This window comes from Saccoglossus kowalevskii, chromosome 1, assembly GCF_978046115.1.
Source record: "Saccoglossus kowalevskii chromosome 1, keSacKowa6.1, whole genome shotgun sequence".
NCBI lineage: Eukaryota > Metazoa > Hemichordata > Enteropneusta > Harrimaniidae > Saccoglossus > Saccoglossus kowalevskii.
In genome coordinates, this window is record NC_140641.1 from 27,966,429 (window position 1) to 27,994,274 (window position 27,846).

General features: G+C 36.3%; 2 protein-coding genes across 2 annotated transcripts in view; both read left to right on the top strand.

The window, feature by feature from the left end:
• Positions 1–22,876, top strand: part of LOC100377012 (retinal guanylyl cyclase 2-like) — a 40,056-nt gene extending 17,180 nt beyond the window's left edge. The window contains exons 2-18 of the mRNA XM_085497484.1: positions 12,365–12,678; positions 15,356–15,737; positions 15,990–16,068; positions 16,233–16,341; positions 16,715–16,861; positions 17,366–17,443; positions 17,652–17,828; positions 18,252–18,417; positions 19,326–19,475; positions 19,687–19,858; positions 19,968–20,108; positions 20,344–20,536; positions 20,759–20,936; positions 21,773–21,871; positions 22,104–22,195; positions 22,329–22,420; positions 22,756–22,876. Of these exons, the coding sequence (XP_085353610.1) occupies positions 12,365–12,678; positions 15,356–15,737; positions 15,990–16,068; positions 16,233–16,341; positions 16,715–16,861; positions 17,366–17,443; positions 17,652–17,828; positions 18,252–18,417; positions 19,326–19,475; positions 19,687–19,858; positions 19,968–20,108; positions 20,344–20,536; positions 20,759–20,936; positions 21,773–21,871; positions 22,104–22,195; positions 22,329–22,420; positions 22,756–22,876 (2,690 nt within the window). The remainder of the gene's footprint in view (positions 1–12,364; positions 12,679–15,355; positions 15,738–15,989; positions 16,069–16,232; positions 16,342–16,714; positions 16,862–17,365; positions 17,444–17,651; positions 17,829–18,251; positions 18,418–19,325; positions 19,476–19,686; positions 19,859–19,967; positions 20,109–20,343; positions 20,537–20,758; positions 20,937–21,772; positions 21,872–22,103; positions 22,196–22,328; positions 22,421–22,755) is intronic.
• Positions 22,877–23,687: 811 nt separating this feature from the next.
• Positions 23,688–27,344, top strand: LOC146750823 (uncharacterized). Its single transcript, XM_085490435.1, has 2 exons — positions 23,688–23,899; positions 24,961–27,344. The coding sequence occupies exons 1-2, from the start codon at positions 23,832–23,834 to the stop codon at positions 26,186–26,188; spliced, it is 1,296 nt and encodes a 431-aa protein (XP_085346561.1). The 5' UTR covers positions 23,688–23,831; the 3' UTR covers positions 26,189–27,344.
• The last annotated feature ends 502 nt before the right edge of the window (positions 27,345–27,846 follow it).

Below are 27,846 nucleotides of genomic sequence, written 5' to 3' on the forward strand. Positions count from 1 at the left end.
GCCACGTATTAGTGAATAGCATAGTTAAAGGATCTGCTTTGTGATTGTCTAAGAAGGTTATTTGTCTAGTTGTGGAGTCTTCTGTTGCAATCACTCAGTTTTAACTAACAGAATATTGTGCACATGTATGTGTACTATTGTATTGTTCGTAATATAAATTATGCATGATGCGGTGGTTATGTCACCTCATTATTATGCATACAAGTCATTACAAGCAAACCATTATAGATGTGAATATGCTACCAAATGGATAACATTCATAACAGGATGGAAGTAAGCGTTTCCAAGGCAACCCAACCAACACATATAGCAACCAACACACAAGAAAACAACATGTTTGCCACTATATCGAGTGAAATCATTTTTGACACATATCAACCGGTTTGAAATTATACATATCCATGGATATAGCAACGACTTATATATGCATAACAACGTGGGTTCAATACCATATTGGGCCAACCCGATCGTTGCTGCTTGTTGCTATACTTTACTTTGTAATGCAACAGTCCAATGTATTAAAACAACAATAATCAATAACACCTTGACACAGGGCAGTGGGAAAAGCAACTCGATTAAAGCAAATTGCAATTTGCGACAACTTTGCACGGAGCTGACAGGTTTTATTAATCACACGCGAGAAAGCATTATGTGCTTCAATGGAATCCATGACAAGAAGAGTGTTTGTTCGATAACATCCAGAAACACCTGCATGTTGATGAGTTTCCTCGGACAATACGCAATGACTGAAAAGATCGATTCTATTATGTTGGAATTTGTATATACCATCGTATATATAAGTAGAGCTGCATTCAATTCGTTTGCTCTTTGACTCTTTCTAATGTATACAACGGTGTTGATATCGCATGAGTGGCATTTTCTTGAAAGGTTATAGTACTTCGAATATCGGCAAAATATGACAGATCGATAATGTTTTCGAAAATCGATATTAAAATATACCCATAACGTATATATTTAAGACTACATCGTAACCATGGCTACGTCTTCTTGACATTAATATCAGGATGTGATCGCGACTCAGTCTATTCCTGTACTTATTTTTTGTTTTGTTTGTTGATCGATGTACTATGTTTATAATGTTAAACTACGATTTTGGTTTAAATATCAATTCAATACCAGAACAACACAACAATACAACTTTCCTATGTAGATGCAATACATTTATTTTATTTGGGTGTAGACGTCTCGCTGCAATGTTCAAATCTGTTATGTCACGATGTCCAAGACTGTTGTGCTGCAATCTGCAACTATGTTATGTCACAATGTTCAACTCTGTCATGTCATGATGTGCAACTCTGTTATGCACCAGTCTCCAACTTTGTTATGCTGCATTATGCAACATTGTTATGTCACAACGTTTAACACTGCCATGCTTCAATGCTCAACTCTGTTATGTCTCAATGTTCAAGACTGTTATGCTGCATTTCAAATGTGTCATGACGCAATATTTATTTTTGCTATGCCGCCATTTTCAATGTTGTTATGCCGCAATGTTGAACTCAGTATGTACAACACTGTTTTTAATCGGGGCTACACAACTTCTGAAATAAATGAAACGCTACCATCAAAACAGCGGGAATTGTTATTCTCATCGACTAATTGGTCGGAATATTAGCGGGATATCACATCTTCCGGTGAAAACGACATTTAGCTGATTTTCCTTGAAGGTACACTGTACAATCACGACTTTTGGAATATGTGGCATTATCTCAACAAGTATTATAGTACTTAAAATTGCAAAAGGAAACCAGTAACATTGTGAACGGCGCACAATCCCCTTTTTCTTTATTCAAAATTCCTGTGGCTGTGTAGTGAATGACTTCAATGCGAAATGTATGTAATGACAATAATGATGTGAATTCGTAGAATCGTGCGGTGTATATCCATAGGCGAACCTCTAATGACACTGAGTTTACCGGATTGCTTATATATATATATATATATATATATATATATATACCTAGTTTTTTACCAACATTTACATTCTTCGTCTCTAACCAGCGATTTGTCTTTGTTTGCGTTTACTGTCAAATCTACTAGTAAACGGGGAGTGTTCACTACTCAATCGAACCTTTTCAGAATTGTGTTATTATCCTCCTATGCTTGAATGTATGTATGTATAAGCTAAGCAGATGATTGGTGCAAAAAGTTGTCCGAGTAGTATAATACTAGAGTATAATTATGTACCTCGTGTGCACCAGTTTGGTCCTTAGTATCACTGTCTACTTAAAAAGAGTTATTTAATATAGATACCAAGCATATATTAACATAATCATAATGATTAATAATAATCATGGTGACGGATAAACGAGTTTCAACGTAAGTGGAGTATCATGGATCAAACAGATTACACGAACACAAACTAGTAACTACTAGGACCTCATTTTATCCGTAAACATTTCAATTACACATCGAATTTGGCGTAATTTGCTTAAATTGTCGTTTCCGGAGAATCTAACGCCTTAGAACTAGTGCTAATTCAAATCCAGCCCTAAGCGTCAGAGCTAAAACTCCAGGCCACTGAATTACTGCGGATTGGATATCAGTACAAATACACGTATTTTAACACTACTTTCAATATCATGCGTACGGCATTGAATGAACAATGCACAAGAGACAGAGCTAGCTTTCAATAAGCTATTATATATTTATGGAATTTAAAAAAAAAATATCGTCCCATCCTTTGGTGTGTTGCGTAGAACACTATATATTGAACCACACGGCGTTACATATACATGTAATTCCCTATGCGCAATATAAATTATACAATTGTTTTCACTACCAGTCGTGGGGAGCTTTCAATATTGAATGGTCGATTTTTCCATGAGTCATTGATAGCCAACAAATTGACTAATTGAAACTAATATAAGAAGCTCTGTGTCTGCATGGGAATAGATTCCACGCAACTTGTATATAATGGATTCGTCGAATCGTGTGGTTTATGTCTACGGTGCGTGCGTCAAATTAAAAAGTTCACTGGATTGTATGTTTACATAATATACTCCGTAACATCTGTTTCTCTTACCAGTTATAGTAATCGCCATGCAACTGTTTTCACTGCAATCCTGTGGGCGTACAAATAATAAATGAAAGTTGATTTTCGCACGAGAAATAATTGTCAGTTGCGATTTAGAGACGTGCAGAATATCATTAGAGTTACGAAACCTACGCCGAGTGGTAATGTCATCCAGATTAAATTCCTATATAGAGATGAGTAATTGGAAAATATAATCGAGATTAATAAATAGGCACATTTTAGTGAGACTCAGGATCTAGATTGTCGGAGAGTTTGAACGTAGACGGGTGTGGGATATTTTCCAATCCATGCCGTTATCTTGTGGCGATAAAAAAAACGCATAAGTAAAACAAATATAATCGAAGAATGTGTTCACCATAAAGTATTTCGCAATCAATTAACTGAGTGTCGAATAGTATAAATTGTGTGGTTTATTTTTGTAAATTAACAAATAGCAATTTATATCGGTATTTTGTGTCACCTCTAGACGTGCAGTGTCAGTACAAAATGAAATACGCGTAACCCAGGCGTGAGCGTAACTCTGAAAGCACAACACATGTTACTATATACTTGATATATTAATGTGTACATCTGATACAGTTTACAGTTTAGTTCATTGCACTATTCTAACTACTAGAGTAGTTGGAATGCGTCGTTTACTTAACAAGTATACACAAGAGAAATACGCCAACGGTGACAGGACGTGCAACCGAATTATTTGCTGAAATACATGGTAATAAGGAACGATTAATCAATACGTCTCCTTTCCCCAATTCTACAACTAATTAACCCCCTACGTCCACTGTAGTTACTTGAGGCCATGTGTGCACCGGTTAATCGATGCAATAGGCGCTATTTGTCATAGTAGTCAGTAAAAAAAACATTATCGTGTTAGACAGATGTACGATTGTTGAATGAATTGTTTATGTTAAGGCACCCTGACACTTGCACGACTTTTGGCCACTATTTGGCGTGGCAAGTCGTGCCATTTTGCAGGAACGAACTGGGAGGATCCCACACTGTTCACGACTAGATCGAACGAACGAACGAACAGTTTGCACATGTTTCACGACCCGACCCGCACACTCACGCCAGTTTACGACTAGGTTGCGCACTGACACGACTCGAGTCGTGCCAATGCGTGCCACAGAATCGTGCAAATGTCAGGGTGGCTTTTACTTTCATTCCAAATATTTATGTCCAGGACTTTTCACGTATAAAATGGTCGTGATACTAATAGATCCAGTGCTGATAAATCGTATTTTTCTACAATATTGTTTACTTCATCACAACGCAAAAACGCTTTATCCAAAGCCGTTGATCATTAGACCAGGTCAGTGTAACCTTGTAGTGTTTTTCAATTACCTAAATTGTCTTCTATTTCGATCAAGTAGTGTGTAATATACTAGGCATGTAACGAATTTGGTTCTTGATGTCATCCGAGGAAGCATGACTAATGTGATTCACTTTACGATGTGCCTACACCAGCGTACTGTATTTCGCGGCCTTTATGATCTAAGGTTATTGAAAACTCGACATCCTGATATAATCCTATCCTGTAATCAGTCATTGTAAAAGTCTCGGACAATGAAATAATATTTTCAAGACTCATTCTATGTACGATTATTTCCTATCTCAGATCCTCGCTATGCATCGCAACAAATATGACTTATAGCTTATTATTTTATTTTTAAAAAACACAGTAAAGCTAGAGCACCTGAGTCCACCGCCCACGGTATTATTCAGTTCATATAGATTTAGTGAGGGGTTCAGTTTTCTTTCCAGCTTTGGATTAAACTCGTCCATCAGACACTCTATTAGCTTTGTTTCGGGTTGCATTCAGCACACAATAACAACCTGGTTAGTTATAGCTTATATTGTGTATCATATAGTAAAATACAGGGGAGTCACTGAATTCATTGGGACCTATAATTCTATATTCCGTCATTGATAACTCTCGATTTAACAAGACTATAAGATTGAGTATAAATTTGAATTCAGTTTTAGACAGTGTATACAGATTATGTCTGTTTTAACTTCTACGTACCACGTAACTTTTTTTAATATATTGTCATATAATCTTGTATTCAAATATAATTATTGTATATTTTTGTCCATGTGATATGCTAAAAACTACTTTAATTGTCCTTATACATGTAGTATATATTGAACTGAACTGAAATTCACAATGCCAAAATTAGCGAATATCATACACACAACTGCCAATTTCATATAGAAATAACAACTTATCCAAACAATTTCTAAATTCATAAATCGCTAAAAGAAATTTACAAGTAGAGACAGAAAACAATGCACAAGAAAGAAACAAGACAACCGAAAAGTACACCACAATGCACCAGTCAAATCATTATATAAAGATATATGGACTCATAGCCGTGTACATGAATATACAGGAATCCGTTTTGTGTAATAGAGTTTTGACGCGCGTAATATTCATTTCTTATTCAGTCGAAGAGTTACTCAAATGCCTAATATATACTACAGTGTATGGAATTGCCCCGCCGATGCAGGTCGGGTATGGTAATTAGGTATTAAAGGACTATTTTAATGAAACTCGTAACACATTGTGTGTAGATATACGTTTATGCATATTGCCACTCAGAATGTGAAATACAATCAATCGCTGTTAACCCTCATCTATCTTGTCACCTGTCAATCAGCTATTATTTGGCGACTGTTGAATTACCAGGAATCACCTTAGCATTACAGGTGATACTTTGTTGTTAAGCATGTACACTCTGTCTTAGTTGTCACCTTTGATTGAATTGCTTCTCATGCAGTCAGACATTAATACTACCGTTACTAGACAGATGAGTCAGTTGTCTGTATTGTACCCATCCTTGTTAATATTGATTTAATAGATGTCTTTTCGTATTAAAACCGTGTTTGCACACGAATAAGTTGATTGCCACCACCCCAGTATGAAGGTGGATTGTTGTTGCTATTGCCAAGAATATTTGGAGACAAGCATATCTCTCATAAACTCCTAATAGAAATGACAGGAAGCGCTAGAAGAATTGAGATGACAAATTGTGTATGTCTGGGGCAGTCGTGGAAAGCAATCTCGCTGATTCACCAAAACAACCTAATACATGACGAGTATGCAAGCAATCTGCTTTAGTGACAAAGACTTGAGTGGCTCAGTGCCTGAATACATAGATAAGTTTTATTCTCCATTTTCCCTAATGATGTACAAGCAAGGTCGCTGTTAGGCTAATGCTTTATAATCTAAAATACATAATTTCAAATTTTCTTCAAATTTTAGAGGATGTTTTTACCACATCGCTGTGATATTTCGTATCTAGTTTTTGCAGTTCTAAATGCATATATTATATTAATGAAGATTATTATAGTGTATAACTAATTATTATTTTTTCAATAAACCTGTTGTTGTACCTACCATTCTTGAGTACACAGGTTTCCCTTAGCAACACGTAATATATTTATAACATTTAGCAAATCAAATTTAATGGATATCCGTATATCATACCAAACATAGCAACATTGAGAAACTACTAAAGTGATGAAATGTCGTTGTTAGGGGTAACTATGGTGTCACTAGTGTCTGCAAAGTAAAATACTTGTTTTACTAAGGATTCCTGAATTGACTTGCGTTCCTGAGATCACTCAGATAAAGATGTTGTTGTTGTTCATTTATAACCAAGATAAACAACTCCAAATAGGAGCATGATCATCAATATATCAAGAAGGTGGACATTTATTACATTAACTACAATTGATCATGTATTTCTGACAGCCACCATAGATAATATGTAGCCTTCTGTATGTGTTGTATATACTTATATAATATACAGATAAAGCACGTGGATTGAAAACTAGCGCACATACATTCCATGACTCGGAGGGCTATTGAATGTGCACATAATAGCGTGAATTCACATTGTACATGAGCTTCATACAGCTTTAACCCTAACAACAGACGGCCTTGCATCGGTGATTAGTTTTTAGTGACGGTATCATCTTTTAATAAACTCCTCTCGCGTTTGCTATGATTGTTGGGTAGAAAAGTGTATAGTGTTCAGTGACAATTATTATAACGGGTATAGCCGCAGATATCAGATGAAATGTTACTCGTGAAATTAACAGATGCCAACAGCCATTAATATCGTTATCTACATCAATATTCAATGATCGTGATATATTTTATAGAACGTTTGTTACAGGCTATATTGAAGGAAACGTGGGACCGCGCATCGTCGACATATGTTAAATGGGTTTTCGAGGAGGGTAATTGATTGCTAGAATTAAGTCTAGTGAGCAAATAGTTTCAAAATAGAACTAATGATATTTCCCGATGTTTGTTGTTAATGTATGTTAGGAGGTGAATATTCATACTATATAAATCTTTTCAAACATATTAAATAATAAGTTGAATGCAGATTTGAAGGAAAAACTTGTAAATATATATACAGCCTGGAAAATGTGCTTACATATATAGCACCAGCGGTGGATATAGTAGTAGCAGCGTCCGTCTGTACGTCCGTCCGTCCGCCCGCACGTGTGTTCGTACGACGAAGCACTATTGCAGATTCGACCATTTCTTTCATGATGACATTGGCGTATGATCTGATCAACACTTATAATAACCATATATGGTCATGTGACTTCGTTAATTAATGCATAAATATCGCATCTGGAGCACTATTGCAGATAGAGATATTCTACCAGTGTTTTATAGAAATCATTGGTCTCATCTGATCAACATATTTAATATCTATATAAGGTCGAATAACATATTTCAAATGTGCATAACATTTATAGCTTGGGCACTGGTGCCAACACAGGCGTGCTTTTAATACAATTACCGGGGAATATGGCTTTCTTGTTTAATCTTATTGAACACTGAAAAAAAAGTGAATATGTCGTGTAAATAATTTCAATTTTGAAATAAAACAAAGTTGTGATGCATCACAATATATGTAGCATGTTTCGCTAATTAACCTATTTTCTACTGGACAGACGTACAACCAATGAATTCGACGAACAAGGGTCTATGATAGAAGCAAATTTACGTATGGTCTACTTATAAACACAAATGGCAATTCATTTCGAATAAAGCACTGTTTTCATTATGTTCCATGCTGTCAATGTCATTGCTATCCATGCACTGTCGATACCCGTTTTGTTGATAAGAAATGACCTAGTACATGTATGTGCCCTCGCCTTAAAACAAGAAGTAGAATTAGCACGTTTTAGCATTTAACATGTTTATTTGTTTGCTGTACAGGTGGTCTGCCCAATTTAGTCCACTACTCGTATACTAATTTGTACTAATAATATAATATAATATAATATGAAAGTCAATCAATGCATTTAGCGATTATAACGGTTTACAAGAAACTGCTCAAATGTCGTGTTTGTCTACCTGTGTCAGCAAGGCAATTAATTTCGCCTTAGGTGATTACTTGTATCTAAAGATCGTAATTATAAATATTCATAGAGAGAAGCGCAGCAGAAATTGAGTAATACGCTTGTCGTCAGCGATGGCAAATCACGCATAAATCATAATTTGAAAGGATACATTGAGCAAGATTAAACGCAATTCATTGTAGTTTATTCAAATTAGGTTTCATTCTATGAATATGTATTGGTGTGGAGGTGTTGTAATTAGCAATCAACCAGATTTTGTTCAACACAAAAAGAAAAAAAAGACAATAAATCAATTAGTATACTGAAATGCAGCCGTCATTTTCATTCTGTCTGACTTCTAGAGAAGAGTGAATGGTTCTATAAAAACATCTGAGGATCCCAGTGGTTATTTGAATAATAATTACACAGTTTGACTGGGTATCTTTTTGAAGGAAGATATTTCGGTATGTAAGCTTATTGTTGAGATCACGTGCTAAATTATGTTCAACTTAATTATCTAAATAGTTAGTTGACACAGGAATGTATGGGATGTTAGTTCATCAGAAACGAATGCATGACTCCAGTTGAAATGAGTGTTTCCGGCATGTATTTATTATTATACATCAATTTCCAGATGTTATATAGAAATCATGTTTTTTTGTATTAAAGTTGGTTCACTTGAAGTCCCTCATTGATACGGAATCGACTTCTTGATTCAGTTATTGATGATAAACACCATAGCTGAAGTTGGCATGGTTGTTGGACCGTGATCGGCAAATGGCCGATTAATTTTTTTAATTTTATCGATTTATCCAAGATTACAATTGTTGACCTAAAAATAGCTTGGTAAAAGCCTCTATTTACCCTGAGTTAGAATTTTTAATTAAATGAAGACATTTATGAAAAAATTTACTTGTTAGTCAATATACCATGAATCAATATTTCTTTTTTATAGGTTATTCAAGACCTTCTGGCACAAGTCAATTTATTTGTTCCTGTATTCATGACACAGGCTTGTATATTAAAATATTGACAAGACAAACTCATTCAAAAGTCTTTAAATATTTTTCAGACAAATATTTACATGTACTGAATGTTCTAGTCCATATTATTATGATCAAAGTGAATAAACATGTTATTCACAGTTTTTCCACAAGTACAGAATATTGTTAAAGTGTCAGAAAGTCAGAAATCACCCTGCTCAGCTATAAGTTTATACAATAGGGCTTTGTTATCTACAATCACATAATAACTTTCCATTTGTTTTCCAAACTCATGTCACTCTAGAATATCAGCTTTGAGATTAACATCAGCTCGTCGCGATATCCAGATATATTGAATTTGAAAATGAGAAAATATATTGGAGATTGTTTATGACAGACCAGCCTCATTGCCGCATTCATTATTCGACAACAAAACACATAGTCTGTTATATTAGTCATTAACATTTATATTTTTGTATATTTAGACCATTCTCCTTTATTGGAACAGTGGCGCAGTGTGCTCGCAGATAAATATAAAACAAATCAAATATTCAACAAGTTTAAGTTTCCCAGTATGATGGTTATAACCATACAAGGAGCTGTTATATAAGTTTCTACTATTTTAATCATTGAATGCGCTCATTACCGATAAAACGGAACGGAGCATACCAAACGCTTTCACGATGAGATGAAGCGCTTCTTACTATGAGCATACATGTATGCGTCATGTCATTGTTTGTAATGTTCTTCAGCCGAACAAGAAAGGGGTACCTGGAAAGCGTATCTCTATTTTTCAATAGGCTTTGTCAGTAGTCGCTAGCTGCAAGATTCATTCATTTGCCATTGTCCACACAAACATCCACTTTGACACACACTAGACAACTTGTATTTTTACTAATTGGTTGGTTGGTTGATTGATTGATTGAATTCTTATCACCAAGTGATTTGCGATAACGCTGATTATGTTCAAGTGCGTCGAGTCAATGGATAACTTTAGGTGACGTACTTCCATATATGATCTCGACGCCTGTAAAAAAACGGATTTTCTAAACGCATCACGAAATAGTTAACACATTTCTCGTATCGCAATTCCACTACACGAAACGTGTCTACGCTTGTTCATCAATTGATTTGACACAAAAGTGATATGACATTTACAATGCAGGAGACGCCTGCTTGACATTTAAAACATACTCGCTATAATACATGAATCAGGTATAGCGTACATTCATCTTCCATAAGGTTGTCCCTGTAATATATGTACTCGACGGTCTTGTTAAATGCACGTACATCACTTGGCGTAAATGCTTTAGGAGACGAGTGATGGATTCTCCCGATGTCGCTGCTAGACATGGCGTATCCTAGTATCCTAGACTATATTTGTAACATACAAATCAATCTGTCATTTACTTGTAATTTTAAATACAATATATTCATTTCCACGTGGAATTTGGTGCAATATGACTCAAATATTAATTATTAACTATTTAATGAATGTAATTGTCAACTGTTATGTATAAATTGATATATTGTAATTAAACGTAATTCACGGATTAGTTTGTATGTTACATATATTCCATGGGGTATACTAGGACACGCTATGTCTAGCAGTGGCACGTATCTAAGACATGTTGATAGGGAAAATGTAATATTATTACGTAGTTCTTTTCAAACGCCGGTATCTATAGCAAAACTCACATAAGTTACGTGATTTTCATTTAGAATCCCACATTTCCTTGTTTCCAGAGAAACGCATGTTTCTATATACCAGGTGGACAAACTGAGTGAATGAAAGCATACGGTTGTCGTATTAACTAGGTAAAAATACATACGCACCAAAGTCAAGTCAAATATTCCAATACAATAGATTGACTGATTAATTTTATTTATACTGTGATAATGTGAGTTTTAGTTGACCAAAATAATTCAACTTGACCGTGATTACTGATTTTCATCACCACACATAGTCCTGGGTTAAGTGATGCATTGGAGGTTCTCTATTCTATGTCCCTATATTAAAGTAGAACTTCTAACCGTTGCCATGGTTATTGAATACAATTTATTCAATTGCGGATTCGCATTCGGAAACGTGGTTCAGCGAAAAAAATGCTAGTAGTCCATGCAGACATTATTTTATTGTGTCCGTCACGTGTTTTTAGTCACACGCAAATGTCACGCCTGAATTCTTCAAACATTTATCGTGCACGAAATATTGATAAACTAGTTTATGCTACAGTTTGCTACAAATTCATTCACGCGCACAACTTTATTTGAATTTTAACCACCATATTAATTTACATATAATACCATATTACGTAAATATGGGCAGATATGTCGGGTATCGCAGGTTGTAACACTTTAAATCGTTTTTTTTTTCAAGGCACAAATAGCTTTTCCTTTTGTAGCGTGCATCATCCGTGGCTATAAAATTTAATCAGCATTGCAACAATTGTACGGAAACAGCGAGCACGGCAACCTCATTCTTGTCAATATTGTCACGTTCGCGCTTCCACTGTTAGCTTCATTTCTCCCTCAAATGAAGCCATTAAATGATTCTGAAATTTCCGCTTTACTTCAATTCATTTTGCAGCTACAAAGGGTGTAATTATAGCTTATCGTCTGCGTTGTCATAATTGTAAGAAGTGCGACGCGCCATGTTGAAAAGCTATTGGGTTTACGGAATAGCTGTCTGTGAATAACCCATATTCACGTTTCACGCCGACTACGCTGTAGATTATCGTGGATTCGGCACGACATTAAACACTCAGTACATAACATGAGTGATCATAAAGTACAATTCGCAGTAAATGGACCAGTGAAATGATGTCAAAGTACTTTCTCAGACAAGTGTACTTAAATTATTCGAAAGACTTCAAAATCAAATTTAAATTCGATTTTGGAGTATACATCAGATTAAAACTAATTCATAACGTGTTACATTTGATAATTTCAGCAATCATCATGTGTATTCCTTCGAGGTCAATGGACAGTGCAGATCAAGAGAACGTCATGTTAGCTGCTAAAGAACTTGGCATGACAGATGGATTGTATGCATTTTTCTCTATCGACACACTCTCCAGTGCTCCGACGGACGGCGATTATTGGTTCGAAGAAAGAGACGACTCTGATACACTGCGCGAAGCGTACGAGGCGTTGTTTATTTTAACCGTTCAGCCAGTCAGCACCCTGTCCTACAACCTAGTGTTACAGCAGTATTTGGAGCGAATCGATTCATCGCCTTTCAAAGAAACTCTGCAAGGTTACAAGGTGAGCGTGGTATAATTTTACCGCTAGAACAATTCGTACTCATTTTCAGAGATCAGATCATTTTTTCAAAATTAAAGGAAATCACTCAGATAAACATGGCTCCTACCAGGGTGTGACCGGACTCCACACAAAGAAGTTCGCTGATTCTGTTCTAAACTTTTTGGATTTCGACATGCCCATGATGTATCCTTGGAAGGGAAAGATGTAAAATAATAAGGTTATTACGAGGATACCTGAAAGTATGCACTCAGACAGTACGCCGTCGCATCGACCTCCGCTGTGCGTCGATCGATACTTCCGCTGTATTGTCCTTGTGCGTACTTTGAGTTATCTTCGTAATAACCTCATAGTATATGGATTTCAACAAATTACAATGAACATATAACATTATACATGGGGAAAAAGTACATTTACGCACATGCATAGAACAACGTTTACAGTAGTTTACAACAATTAATGTGCAAAAGAATGATATATGGCCATCAAGGTGTTTGCAAAACCATGAGAACAATACATTCTCACCATTCTCGCGGCGGAATTTTGTTTCGGCAATGAGATTGACAGCGCGTTCGGGTAAACTGTTTTTGAAAGTGGCTAGTTTACGCAAAATTCTCACAATCCTTCCCGATATTGAAGAATCCTACCTGTCCGGTCATTGTTCACCTGGTGGGTTCCACGTTATATATTTTTGATATTGCCGTATTTTGGTATTAACGGTTGATTGCGCAACATTTCATAATATAATGTGAAACGAGTTGAATTAACGGATGTTTTGTAGTAAACCAAACACTGACATTGTCCTCTGCCGGAAATTAATTACTTGTCGTGTGTAATTTTATTCCTAGTTGAAACGTGTTGGTCAATAGCCACACATTACCTTAGCCGGTCTAAAGAGGGCGTAACATGTAACTTGAGCAGCAATGCTGATTTACTCAAATAATAACTCGTGTAACATCAATACGTAATATTTATGCACATAACCCCTTTATACTCTAGTACTACACATTACGAAATAGTACTATCGATAGAAGATTTATACCGCGAATATATTTCGTTATCACTATCCAATACTCATTAGTGTAATAGTTGGTACTTTGTAAATGGTTATGCTATATCAATCAATATCATTTATTCCAAGAAAACAAACTTTTTATACAAGTTCAATAATAATAATAATAATAATAATAATACACATGACTACAATCATAATATATGCTGTATGAAGTACGATTTGTAATTTGCCCCTCAGACACTCGAGTAATACTACGGCCAATATTGAATGTTCAAACACAGAACGTGTTTATGTTTATGTTAATTAGTCTCTAACCGATGGTAGCCCGCGAAATCTCTGGCTGGCTGTGGCCGCGGATGTTCTTTTTATTGAATGAACATATTCTGTTTTATAAATAAAACTCTAATCATATTGTATGGTGAAAATGATATATGGTTAATCATATATCCGCATATTTATTGTTAAAATGAGGAATTCACGCTTAGTTAGCTATAATAAATCGACTGATCAGATATATGATAGAACGTGTGGTTATAAGGCAGCAATTGACAAGATATCTTATATAAATGTAGACTACATTCTCGTTTCTGCTGCATACTATAACGCAAATTATGCTTGATTGGTTATTTGTTTTATCTCTTTGAAATGCTGAGTATACTGACACGGAAGCAGAAAAATGACACGGTCAGCGATCTATGTGCCGGTATCCCAAGAGATAATATAATATACTAAGTGTCTTGTGCACTCCGATGAAATTACTGTACTGAAACATTCAATTTTCAACTCATCTATTTTCTCTCTTTGATGCTATCCGATGGTTACACCCATTTATCTATTTTCAATTCAATAAGTTATATTTGTATGTTCGGCTCGCTGGATTATCACTCGATGGTATAACCTGGTATTGAGAATTCAATTGCAAGAATATTTAACATAGAATGATGCCAATGTTGTTTCTACTGTGTTTTGTAAAACATGTCTCCAAGTCTTCACAATTGGGCAGTGACTACAAAACCTCCATGAGCATTTCGAGTACTTTCGAAAATATGCGTTGGCAGCTTCAATAATTGAAAACTTCACAATGTGGTTTCATCAAAGAAGAAAACAAACTAACAAGAATAAAAAAACACGAGTGATCGAATAAGTTACCAGACATTTTCTTGAATTACGGCATTCGACTATACGCAACTAAAGAAACTGAAAAATTGTTGGATCGGTGGTCCCGCAGGTTTTATGTCTAGGAAACCCTGCAGACTCGTCGGTATTATATCAAAGACAGTGTAATCCTTGCTTAGTCGTCAGCAATTTCATACCCAATTACCCAGACAGCGTGTAATCAATGAATTCAATCAAGCCTAACACAGTTTTCAACACGAAGCTGTTTGCAATCTGTAATGCCAATTTCCAAGTCATGTTCATGAAATGTACAGTGATCTATGAGTGTACACCCGTGTTATATTTTGATGCCGTAAACGGATTAGAGGCGATAATGCGCTCCCCATCCAGTGATTTAACAACACATTTGAATATGTACAGAAGTCAATAATATACAGATAGTATAGGCCGTTTACATGTAAGGTCACCGACACATAGAACATATGTGTTATTACAGAGACTGGCAAGCTAGACAATGTTCGCACATGTATTTTGTACTTTTCCTTTCAGGTATCCACCCAGTTTGGACAAGTTTACGATGCAATTTACGTTCTTGCCTATGCAATAAATAGAACATTAACAGCACATGGCAATCTGGAGACAATCAACGGTTTGGAAATTTCGAATTTCATGAAAAATCTGAATTTTGAAGGTTTGTCTGGTAACGTCAATCTGGACGAAAATGGCGATAGAACAATGTGCTACATTCTTCTCGACTACGATAAAGAACATGGTGCGTTCCAGGAAGTATTGAGAGTCAACTACTCCTCCGATGACGTCTATCAGGTCACAGCTGTCAGTGGCGTTAGTATCAACTGGCCTAATGATGTGGTGTTGTCGCCTGACGCTGACTGCATGTTCATATTCGAAGGATGTGACACCGATGATGTTGGTGGGTATATACTTATTATGAATAATTATAGTCTATTCGCATTCGTACATATTAATGTACGAAAGCGCATTTGAAATATTATATATATAATATTTGGAAAATAACAGAATTTATTCAGATCGATGGCTATTAATTCTTTTACAGAAACCTATTGGGTATTTTTATATGCTATTTTCCCATATTATATATTAAATCACTAAGTTTTCCCTTTCTTAATTGTCGGTCAAAGTATTTTTATATGTTGTATTCCAGGTTCTATTTACATCATCGCTATCGGTGTATCCGCTGTATTATTCGCGTGTTTATCAATAGGATTCTACCACGTTGTAAGGTAGGTGCCCAAATGTTACGTCACTGTGATTGAGATATTACCGAGAGTTGTACATATATGTAATAATCTTTCATTTTGAGATTTAATGGCAGTTGATGCACTTTTGTATTTTTGTGAAATGAGTTACTTTGTTGACGTTTTCCCATTATCGTTTCTTTCCACAGGCGATGGTCTTTAAAACACGAAATGGTAAAAGGACCGAACAAAATATTATTGTCCCTAGGCGATCTCCAGTTCGAATCTCCTAATAAGATTTTGTCTGGAAGCCGAAAGGTAAAAAATCGCAGTGTCTATGGATTCATGATAAATACGTGCCTTTTACAGAAAACAGTGTGTGGGTCATTTACCTGTTGTGCTTTATAATTGCCTGAAACGAGAGCTTTACAGTAACTGCGTATGAACCATAGATATGAGCACGCGTGGCAGAGAATTCCATCTACTTCGATATGTAAGGGCTAGCGTGACAATCGATTCTAAGCAATACGATGATCATAATAACAAGTATACTTGCAATAATAAAGCATACGTTACTCAAACAAATTCCGTGCATATACGAACTTATAACGCATATAAGCCGTGACAGCTATATATGTTCTCGTTCAATGGTGCATAAGTACACTCGACCGTTCTGATCTGCTTTTTACAGTTGCTAGATCCCGATAAAGAATCTAAACTGAACGGAAGTAAAGCGCTCAGTCCATCACCTGCACCGACGTCACATGTATCACCAGAACCGCGCATGTCTAGAAGTAGTAACATTTGTATCGACATGAGTGACCTCGCCCGGTACAATGTAAGTATAATGTTATTACAAACATATCGTATGCACTTGCATTACCAGTTCACATAGAAATACAGTAAAACTGAGTTCATGAAGCTCGTTATTGAAAAGGCGATAGCTGCTACTTTTTCAATATACTTTCATATTTGTAAAGAGATATTATTACCTAGGATACCGTGGTTACTTAGTAACTATTACGTGATGACAAGGCAATGATGATATGAGTTTTAGTTTACAACAAAATATACGACTATATTAAAACGGTGTCAACTGATGAACCATACCATACTACGAACTAGATAAAGTTGACCTACTTTCGATACACGGCGTTACAGGGTAATTTAAGGGTCTTATTACTAATAATACCTCATATGACGGAATTACGACGGGACAAACAAGGAGCGTCAGTAACAGCAACAACAACAATCAGTACTACAAAAACGGTAGCGACAATGACAGCAACATCAACACTGTGTTTATATCAAAAAACTGAAATTCAGTATGTATTTCCCATAGGGAGAGTTTGTACGAGTAAAGAAATTAACAAGCAAATATTTCGATATCAAGAACTCCACGATACGTATCTTAAGACAGGTAAGCGATCCATTTCAGTATGCGCACAATTTGTTTACGGGATTGGGAGTATGTGCAATTTGTTAAGCAGTGTCAGGGTGCCTATAAACGTAACATTGAGCGACGACTTTAGAAAACTTGTTGACGTAACCAAACATTCCAAATCGTGTTAATATATTTTACGTATGTAAATATGCCCAATTCTAATGTAGGGTTTAATTTCTTGCAGATTCGGGATCTTCGGCATGAAAACATCAACCCATTCCAAGGCTGCTACAAAGAACCTCAGAATACTGCATTGGTGACAGAATATTGCAATAAAGGGAGTCTCGAAGATGTCATCAACAGTGAAAATATCAAATTAGACTGGATGTTCAAATCGTCATTATTGTTAGATTTAGTCTCAGTACGTCAACATGATATTTTCTTTCTTTTCTGGGTTCACTTACCTGACGATATTCTTACGTTATACAATGTGGATAGAATGTATATGGAGGTGTATTTGCTTTATCGTATTCAGTAAGTTCACATCGCATCACAACACACTGCACTATGTACATCGTATATTATGTTGCATATTGAAGATACACGCTGCTTGCAAAAACAGCAATTGACACAAATCATCAATTATGGATACTAATAACGTTGTTGATAATGTCTCCGTGAGAACGTTTTATTAGAAACGTTTTTTCCATGTTACCGATATGTATGCAAGAGCACATTTGAAGATAAGGTTACAGTGAAGCAAATGTTACCTACTATGATACATATGAGTTATGACACCATCACTACAGATATGCTTCGTTTAATAATTTTCCCAATACTACAGGGGATGAAATACCTTCATAACAGTCCAATAAAGCTACACGGGCGTCTGAATTCTCGTAATTGTGTGATTGATAGTCGATGGGTTTTAAAAATAACGGACTATGGTTTACCTGCACTCATTGAAACACAGACTAACTACCCAGAGGAACAACAACGTACACCGGAAGGTAAGTCGTACACCAAACTTATATATTCGACAAAAGCAATAAATATAATGCCCAATAGTAGACTTGTGAACTGTTTTAACGACTAGGATGAGTCGTAAAAAGCAGATGGTATGTTCATCAACGTTAATAGTAAACACGTCTTCGCATATTGTTCCATTTTTGGCGGTTTTCACTTCGTGCTTAAATCATGTTAAATTATATACCGTGCGCTAATGCCTTATCCAAACTATACATTGACGTAGTGGCGTCTAATTAAAGGAACAAAAAAATCAAATGTATTTGTTCGACCGCGAATAGATATAAATGACATAAAATGAAAGAACATCCCGTCATTTAGATTCTTAGCTTTGTCAACTCTGTATCTACGTTTCCATGTTCGTATTACAGAATCCCGTACGCTTATGAAGCCTTTTTTATTTATAATAATTTTATGCAGATTCGTTCATATTCTACATGTCCGAGACGCAGGCATAGTAAAATATCTGGTAATAATGATTAGTTGCATTTTCCATTGTATATTACAGCCAACAAGCCATTTTTACAATTTGTAGAAATATAACTGTCTTGGTTGTGCCATTCATCGTACACATTTTTTTAATTAAACGTATATCAATTTATATGGGAAGGCATAGACTCTATCTTAGGATTGCGTAACTCGCTTTAAAATTCGTACAGTAATTGGCGAAAATTTTGAAGCTATTGCTTCTAATTGAAAGTTACTTTATTGTATATGTTGGTCATTGTATATATTAGTTTATTTGAATCATAACAAACTAATCAGGGGTCTGAATCTGGATATACAGCGCTGAAAAAAATTATGATAGAATATGATAGAATATTTAAAAACAGAAATAGTCTCGGAATCACATCAATTGGTTTTATTTTTATTTTGTTTTTGTTTATTTCAGATCTATTATGGTCTGCTCCTGAAATGTTACGAGACCCTGTTTTAAGAAAAAAAGGGACACCAAAGGCTGATGTATATAGTTTCGCTATAATTGTATCTGAGCTACTAACTAGGGATCCGCCATTTGCTATGTTAAGTTTGACGCCAAAAGGTAAGCGACCAATCCTATATTATATTCAAGTAGATGGAAAAACGTAGCATACTAGCTTCTTCAATTTTTAGTTGAAAATAGTCTTCATTATTTGAATCTAGGTCTTCTGATTTCACGTTACGTGAGAGAATATCGCGCATGGAAATTATAAAATCAATGCTCCAAACAACATACATGTGTGGTTTTAATCATTTATTTTATGTTATTTTAGAAATCATTGCTAAAGTAAAAAAACCACCACCGTTATGTCGCCCGTCCGTATCACAGAACGATGCCCCGCGGGAAGTCATTGAGATTATGAAACAGTGCTGGGCGGAGTCACCTGACATGAGACCAGACTTTAACATGATTTATCAGCTTTTCAAGAAACTGAATCAAGGAAGGTTAGTGTATGCTCTCTGTTCAGTTGATTAAGACGGACAAATGTCATAAACTGGAAACATACCAACGTAAGTTAGAACCTATGTGTTTATTGTTGTTGCTTTATTGTAGGAAAACTAATATTGTGGACTCCATGTTCAAAATGTTGGAGAAATACTCCAATCACCTTGAAGATCTTATACGAGATAGAACAAAAGAATTAGCAGAAGAGAAGAAGAAGACTGACAAGCTATTGTATAGAATGATGCCAGCGTAAGTAACTATGCATGTCCAATCATAAATGGCGAACGACAGCGCTTATAAACTGTATATTACAGCGCCACCACGTCATACAAATTTACACTGTGACAGCAAATAGGAATTCACGTTATCATGCCATTCGCCAAAAGAATGTTCTCATCACCTGGTAAACATGTTAAATGTTATTGAAACCGGTATTATTGTGAAATGATAATATTTCTACATATCCACCCCCTTGTCTTTACAGAACCGTGGCGGAGAGTCTGAAGCTAGGGCGACCGATAGAAGCCGAAACATTCTCAGAAGTGACGATATTTTTCTCGGACATAGTCGGATTCACGTCGATCTCGGCGATGAGTACGCCCTTGCAAGTGGTGGACTTTCTAAACGATTTGTACACTATGTTTGACGATATATTAAGCAACTATGATTGTTATAAGGTAAGAACTGGTAACATCGTTGTTGTTAATTTGATAATAACAAATCGTTACTGGCAAACGGTGTTATTCGTTATTTGTTAATTGTGTGTAATGAGTGTCAATTCCACAATGTACGGGAAAGACATGGTTATGGAGTGCTACTTGAGTATGTTTTGTAATCATTTTCAGTGCATGTTATTTTGTTCACCATACTCACTATTGTGTAATTATTCTCCGACACAGGTAGAAACTATCGGTGACGCATATATGGTAGTTAGCGGGCTCCCGATACGCAATGGAAACAGGCACGCTGGTGAGATATCTACCTTGGCCTTGGACTTACTGCACGCTGCTGGCTTCAAATTCAAAATCAGACACATGCCGGAAAAACCTTTGAAACTTAGAATTGGACTTCACACGGGTGAGTGTATATAAAGTCATTTGTTATGTTCATATACCATACCAATATTGTTTCATCTATGTAGTGATTAACTAGATGGAAATGCCAACATGCGTCTTCAATATCCATATCAATTCTCGGAGCCATAATTTATGGTTGCAACTTATGGTTGCGTAGTTATGACAGGAAATATGTTTGATCCTTCGACCTTAACATCTAACCAGATCTTGTGGGTCACAAGGTTAACACGTATTTACAGTTTGACAGCATTGGCTAGTTTCCCATTGCGTTATATTTCGAAAATAAAACAACACATACTGTGAAATTGACCTTCGAACCTTTTTCCTGAAAAATAACTTGGATTAGCAGGTTATATGTATGTTGAATTTGAAGTAGATAGCTAGCTTTTCCTTTTGAATTTTATTGCAAGCATTTACACACATAGACTATTATCTTGACCTTATACCATTTGTCCATACGATGCGACCTGCTATTGCGAGTCACATGTGTTTAAAGTTTGGTAGAACCAACTTTTTCTTTGTAAGAAAGCATTAGTGTCGAGCTTAAAGGCGTTAGCTGTTCCCTTCTTGTAACCTTAACATTCAGTGCTAAAATTGTAACTACGTTTTTCGGGTCACAGGGGGGGGGGCATGTTTGTCAAGTTTGGATACGCTAGCTAATGTTGAGTTGTATTGCGAACACTCACACATGCACACGCACCACTGAACGTCCTTCCTGTATCAGCTGCATGCTATTTTAGGGCAGGCGCAGGTAATTACGGAGCGATCCGTTTGACATAACTGTGCGTGTTCAATAACTATAAGTATCCGTGTGTTTCCTCTGTTCAATAAAACCAGGTCCCTGTGTGGCAGGAGTGGTGGGGTTAACAATGCCGAGGTACTGCCTGTTTGGTGACACGGTAAACACAGCCTCACGAATGGAATCAACTGGGCAAGGTAGGCTGATAAATTTGAAATGAATGTTATTCGCATTCTGAATATCGTGACTTCGAAATTGATATGACTGACCAATGTAAACCGTCTCCCTTCCTCATCGACTTACAAGTGTTTACAGTTAAACTGTGTCTTTAAGTGTGTTTGCTTATTTCCTTCGAGGTGGACAGTCAGTCACTAATCATTGATAGAGCTGATAATGTTATAATTCACGATATTTCTACCTATATTGCAGCTTGCCGGATACACATCAGTGAATCTGTATCGAAAAAATTAGATGAACTTGGGGCGTATTACACTGAGCCCCGAGGTGAAGTTGTGTTAAAGGTACAATTCCATCACGTATACTGACGTGAACTTTATTTGATAGCTTACATATAAAAAAAATTATATCTTATAATCTCACGACCCCGTGAGTTTGGTTCACTTCCCTTGACTAACGTCCCCATTTTATTGTCAGGGTAAAGGTGTAGCGAGTACACATTGGTTGGTGGGTAAACAGGGATTTGAAAAACCTTTGCCGGAATACCGGCTATATCAAGACGATAACACGTAAGTATAAGCGAACAGATGTAATTATCGCTGTTTTGCGTCACACCAGGTGGGTAGCATCGAACACTACGGGTATGAAACATCAAAATAGCCATACGAAAGTGTCGGCATGAAAATTTCCCGAAGTCCAATAGGTCACGCATGAGTCGATTTACCTCTTTGTGCTGGCGTTTATCTACTAATGGTAAATTGAGTCATCAAGTGCTAATTTCGTCTCATTGATGAACCATGAGGCAAACAGCCTAAATGTTCAATATGTTCATTAAAACGTGCAATATAATAAGTTGACCTTTCCTATTTAATGGGCACAATGTATGACGCAGTTTTTTTAAAAGATCAGGTGAAGATGCATTACTATCCCAGGCGAATCGACACGATGGTATGTTCCTCATTCTAAGCATGATTGACGAGGATGAGAATAAGTTATATAATCCGATTTACGTATTTGTGTGTTGATAATATTAGCACGGCGTAATGAGCATGGAAATGGACATTCACGCATGCGCTGTAAAATCAATTTTATACATAAGTTATAAGTTTTATTCATAAATATTACAATCTCTTGTATGTTTGGAAAGCGATTCATGTGAGTGTGCTGGAATGTAACCAAAAAAAATACACCCACGCTTTTTATCTTGAACTTTTATAACACCCACAGGCTGCTACTTGACCTACTACTAACCCTGTTTTTAACAATGGCGTTAGACTTGCGTACAGTCTCTTGTTTATTTTTGGTGTTTTTTACCTTTGTAGACGCCCTCTCACGACATCGGTAATGATTGTCACAGGTTCAGTGCGTGATGCAATGATTGACAGGATAATTTATTAGAAACCGCAAGCTTGCATTTCACATTATTCTTTGAGACTTGTTATGATGGCATTGCAAGTCTACTAGGATACTGGGCTACGAGAATACGAAGATGTCGACGAAGCGTCATGTTTATTTCGCGGTAACCCGGATTTCGCCATTTATTCACTCCAATATTTTATTTTATTGAAAAAACATCAAAAAATAAACAAGAGACTGTGTGTAAGTCTACAATTGCATAGACGCTCGAAGGCATTCGGCCTCTTGATGTTTTACCAAAATAACTTTGCATGGATAGAAAACCCAAAACATTCAATGTCTAGTAGATCTTACATTCCTTTTCTAACACTGTTTTATTAACAATGACACCCATCTAACATATTGCTACTAACTAACACTCGATGTGTTTTGGCAATTTTTTTTTTTGCAATTGAATTTTTTTACTTACAGATTCTGACCACGCCCTCTAGTGACTAACAATCACAAACAGGAGCAACTTTTTGTCTTCCTATTTTTTGGAGATTTTTTTCTCCTTGGCACGATTTTTCATGTGTCAATCAAGAGTACACATATAACCAATCTGTGTGTGCTGTGGGATGAGTCATGGTTACCCAGTGGCTGAGAATGTGCTTTATGTTAATGATTGTTTCGCGTTACAGAGGATGTCAAAAGTAAGTAATATTTATCAAGCATGCCGTGTGAGTTAATAGCTGTCCAGGGCTTTAGAAAAAAATATACAGATCTGCGTTATAGTCGACATAAACACATTTTTGCTCTCTTTACGTTTTCGTTTGTGTTCGTAAAAAGAATTACTGGGAAATTATTTGAATTACGTCTTAGTCACATTGATAATCGTCAGTCGTCTTTTCAAGGTCCTATTATGGTGCAGTGCGCACGGGAAGGCGCGCTGACTCGTGCATTGTAGAGGGCGATAGAACACTTTTGGAGTCACTTTTCAAAATCGCCTCATAATGACAGAATCGTGGACTATAATGAATATAATAATTCACCGGTACATGATAAACAGTAAAAGTTTGGCTAATTACCCCCCCCCCCCCCACACACAGGGCACCGATCGTGACTCAATGAGGCGGTGCGTTCTCTCTATGGCCTATTCAGAATGCTATTTGGCATATTCAAGCGAGCACATTAAAGGGCGGCAGTCGTCGTGCGCGTCCTGTTCGATATGGAACTCATAGCGACGTATACAACGCGTGTAAAATACATTGTTCATTTACATGAAATTCGAACACGCGCCGCGCGACGACCACCGCGCTTTAATATGATCGGTCATCTCTGATCAAACTATTTGTCAACAGACAAATTTGATTTCATTTTATTTTTCAATGAAGGAAGTCAATCAATTCCACCAGATTCATTTAATTGCGTCATAGAAGTCTCTAATCAGAAACATGAATTGTGATAATAAGCATTAGTCTGACCATGTGAATACTATAGTAAAAAACTGATGAAAATATCTTACGTCATTTGTACTCCTAATGATGTAAGATGTTCTCATCGGATACATAGCACGTCATACGTCTTGCAAAGTGCATATTATGGTATATACACTAGTGTAATTAATTCCTTCACGTATATGCTGGTCGTAGGAATTTCTGTTATGGACTATGACAAATCTCATTTAGATATTCCACTGGATCATATTGAAAATATATAATTCAAAAAATAACCCTCCAATTCCATAACTGATTGTGTTCATTGCCATTCATAGAAGTATACCAGTGCCGTCACTGCCATCAACGTCAACAAGTCATGGTACCTCTCAGGTAAGCATACGAAGCAGCGTGACTATAGAGGGCGAAACACGAGAAGAAACGAGCTCCAGACCAAGTGAACTTGTCTCAACGTCGACTCTATTAGTACCATCGGCGACAAAAGCAAAGACGCGTAAACGATCTGTGGTCTCCAGCTTCGCGAACATGATGACTAGAACTTTTGGAATGGCAGCTGCACAAATTATGCGATCCAATTCACCCAAGCATAGAAATTCCACGTCGTGTGCTCCCATGGCTGCTGTGCCAGTCTCCGATGGATTAATGGAATCGAACCAGAATTCAGAAATCGTGCAATCTGTCACTGTGAGTGGTTCGAAAAAGAAAAGGTCGCTAGAAAACAAAATAACACCTAGCAGGTCTCAATCTATGACGGTTAACAACATATCATGTATTAGTGAGCAACCCACGAAAGTAAGCTGTGTATCCCCTGACATTGGGCCCAAAATATTATCAGGCAACATATCATCCGATAGTAGCAGTGAGCCTCCATCGGCCGAGAGAATACCTTCACCTGACAGATCGCCACCAACGATTGTGCGCATAGTTCAAGACTATGGTTCTAATTCGAGTTCGGAGACACACGTTTTACCATGTGATGCAATGCTAGGAACTGTAGAAATGAGTCAAGCCATTACCAAACCAAACGGTCTACACAGTCTTCAAGTTGACAACCCACCACTGGCGTTGGCATCGGCGAAAAAACAGAGCAACGACAGCGGAGCTTATTTCGATAGTCCTCCTCCGTCGCCATTGGAATCAACTGAAGTGGAGGAAGAACCCATCGCAGAAGAGAGAAAACATTCAGAAATTATTAACTTATTGGACAAACACGATCTTGAGAAAGGTGTCATACTGTCACCAAAAGTGAAGATGCGAAAGATTAATTTCGCCCAAGAACGTCTTCACGGAAAAGACGTTGACAGTTCACTAAAACACCCACGAGGGGAGCAGGGATCTCAGAGAATGAACAATGACAACAAACCAACGCACACACAGAGCAAGCCCACGGTTTCGAGCAATATCTCCTCATTCGGTGTGAACAAAAAACGAGAACACTGTAACGCTTCTATTGCCGAGAAAGGACGGCGGAAACCACGCACACAAAAAGTGTACGGACATAGAGTAATTCCCCTTGAGAAAAGAAAACGAGCACTTAAATCTTGAGAAAGATCGGAATCTTCTGTTGTTTTCTCACAGTAGTGCAATGTTTCGTAAATTCGGCAATACATTTGGCAAACAGCGTGCGTAGTGTTATTTTACTTAATGGTAATCAATTTATTTTGGCAGAAAAAAAGTTATTATTATAAGAATTTCACTTACTAAATGTATCACAAATTTATTATTTATACTACTTCTTTATAATTTATGTTGAAAACAACAAGTTTAGTATAACTTGCATTTCGTAATGACTTTTTAACGACGGAGTACAACCATATCATGTTTTGTTTGATGTTTAGCGAGTCACAACCCAGTTGTTAAATATTCGTCGAGCAAATTTCTTTTACGCGTTAAACGCTGATTAACAATGATGAATATTTATGAATACCGCATAGAGCCACACTACGTGCACATTACATTTACATTGACAATGCGTTATTTCGGACATGTACTGACATATAACCTCATACATATGTATGCGGTAATTTATTGATCAGTGTTAACATCGAACAAATAAATTATGCTAAGTGTTTTGTTTGCATTGCCGTGATACATTCACACTAACAACCATTTGACGCAACAAACAGTTTGGATTTGATGAATGAAAATTTTTCTAAAGTTAACACCGTCGCATTTGGACAATTATTTGTCCCCAGACAGTTTGAATGTTGTAAGTGTTCTTGCGATGTGCAATAAGTCGATTTAATCTATACAATCTGTCCTGGCTAATCGTCAGCTAAACTGCCCCTGTACATGAATAAAGCAGACACGGGAATGGTAATTTCATTTACAATATTGTAATATCAATAAAAAGTGCAATTATTTCTTTGGAATTTTTAATGACAAGTTTTACCTTGAAATGTATTGTTGTGTTTACCAGCAATAGCTTTTTATCTTTATTATTAAACTGGGCGACGACATCTTGAACAAATTGAATGTCGCTCGCTGCTTTTAAACAATGATCATGATGAAGTAATCGAAAGTACGACTTTTGACAAAAAATAATAAAAATATTCACTAAGCATAACGTACGGGACTTGTATATTCATTTACAGTGAGATGATATCCACGAAAAGTGCAATTATTTATTTAAAAATATGTAAATGGAAAACTATACTTTGATATATATTGTTATTTTAGATAATAAACTTAATGAAATGTGTTTTACAATCTCATTTGTATTCGTATTACGAGGTATGTAAGGTGGATGGATCCGTGGTACATCGTGGCCATTCCAGGATGTAAACTCATTCTTACAATTAAATAAATACAACATTAGTATATTAAGCCCATTTTATATGATATTTCAATCGTGTGCATGCGATGCAAAACTTAATATATTGCCAAATATTTTGATTTCAATTATTTCCATGGGATAACAAATTTAGTATTTTTTGGAAAATTTTTAATTCACTATCAGTATCAGTGTGTTTAAATTTCCGCGAATTAACATTATGGCATTTTACGTCTGTCAAATAACGGCCAAATAAATACGTGGAATCATTAATTACTAAAGACTTAGCGTAGAATTGGAAATTACTCCAAATAAACAAATGTCCAATTCGGGAACAGGATAATAGTATATTTGGTTATTGATGAAATAGTAGGGCGCCACCAGACGGTCTGGCTTAGCAAGTGCGTCGTGTTTCTCTCATGAAGTTGAC

Bases quoted from the DNA above. Each gene is read 5' to 3' on its own strand.
- LOC146750823 (XM_085490435.1), top strand. From the start codon at position 23,832: ATGGTTACCCAGTGGCTGAGAATGTGCTTTATGTTAATGATTGTTTCG. The intron at 23,900-24,960 runs GTAAGTAATATT...TGCCATTCATAG, and splicing joins CGTTACAGAGGATGTCAAAA to AAGTATACCAGTGCCGTCAC.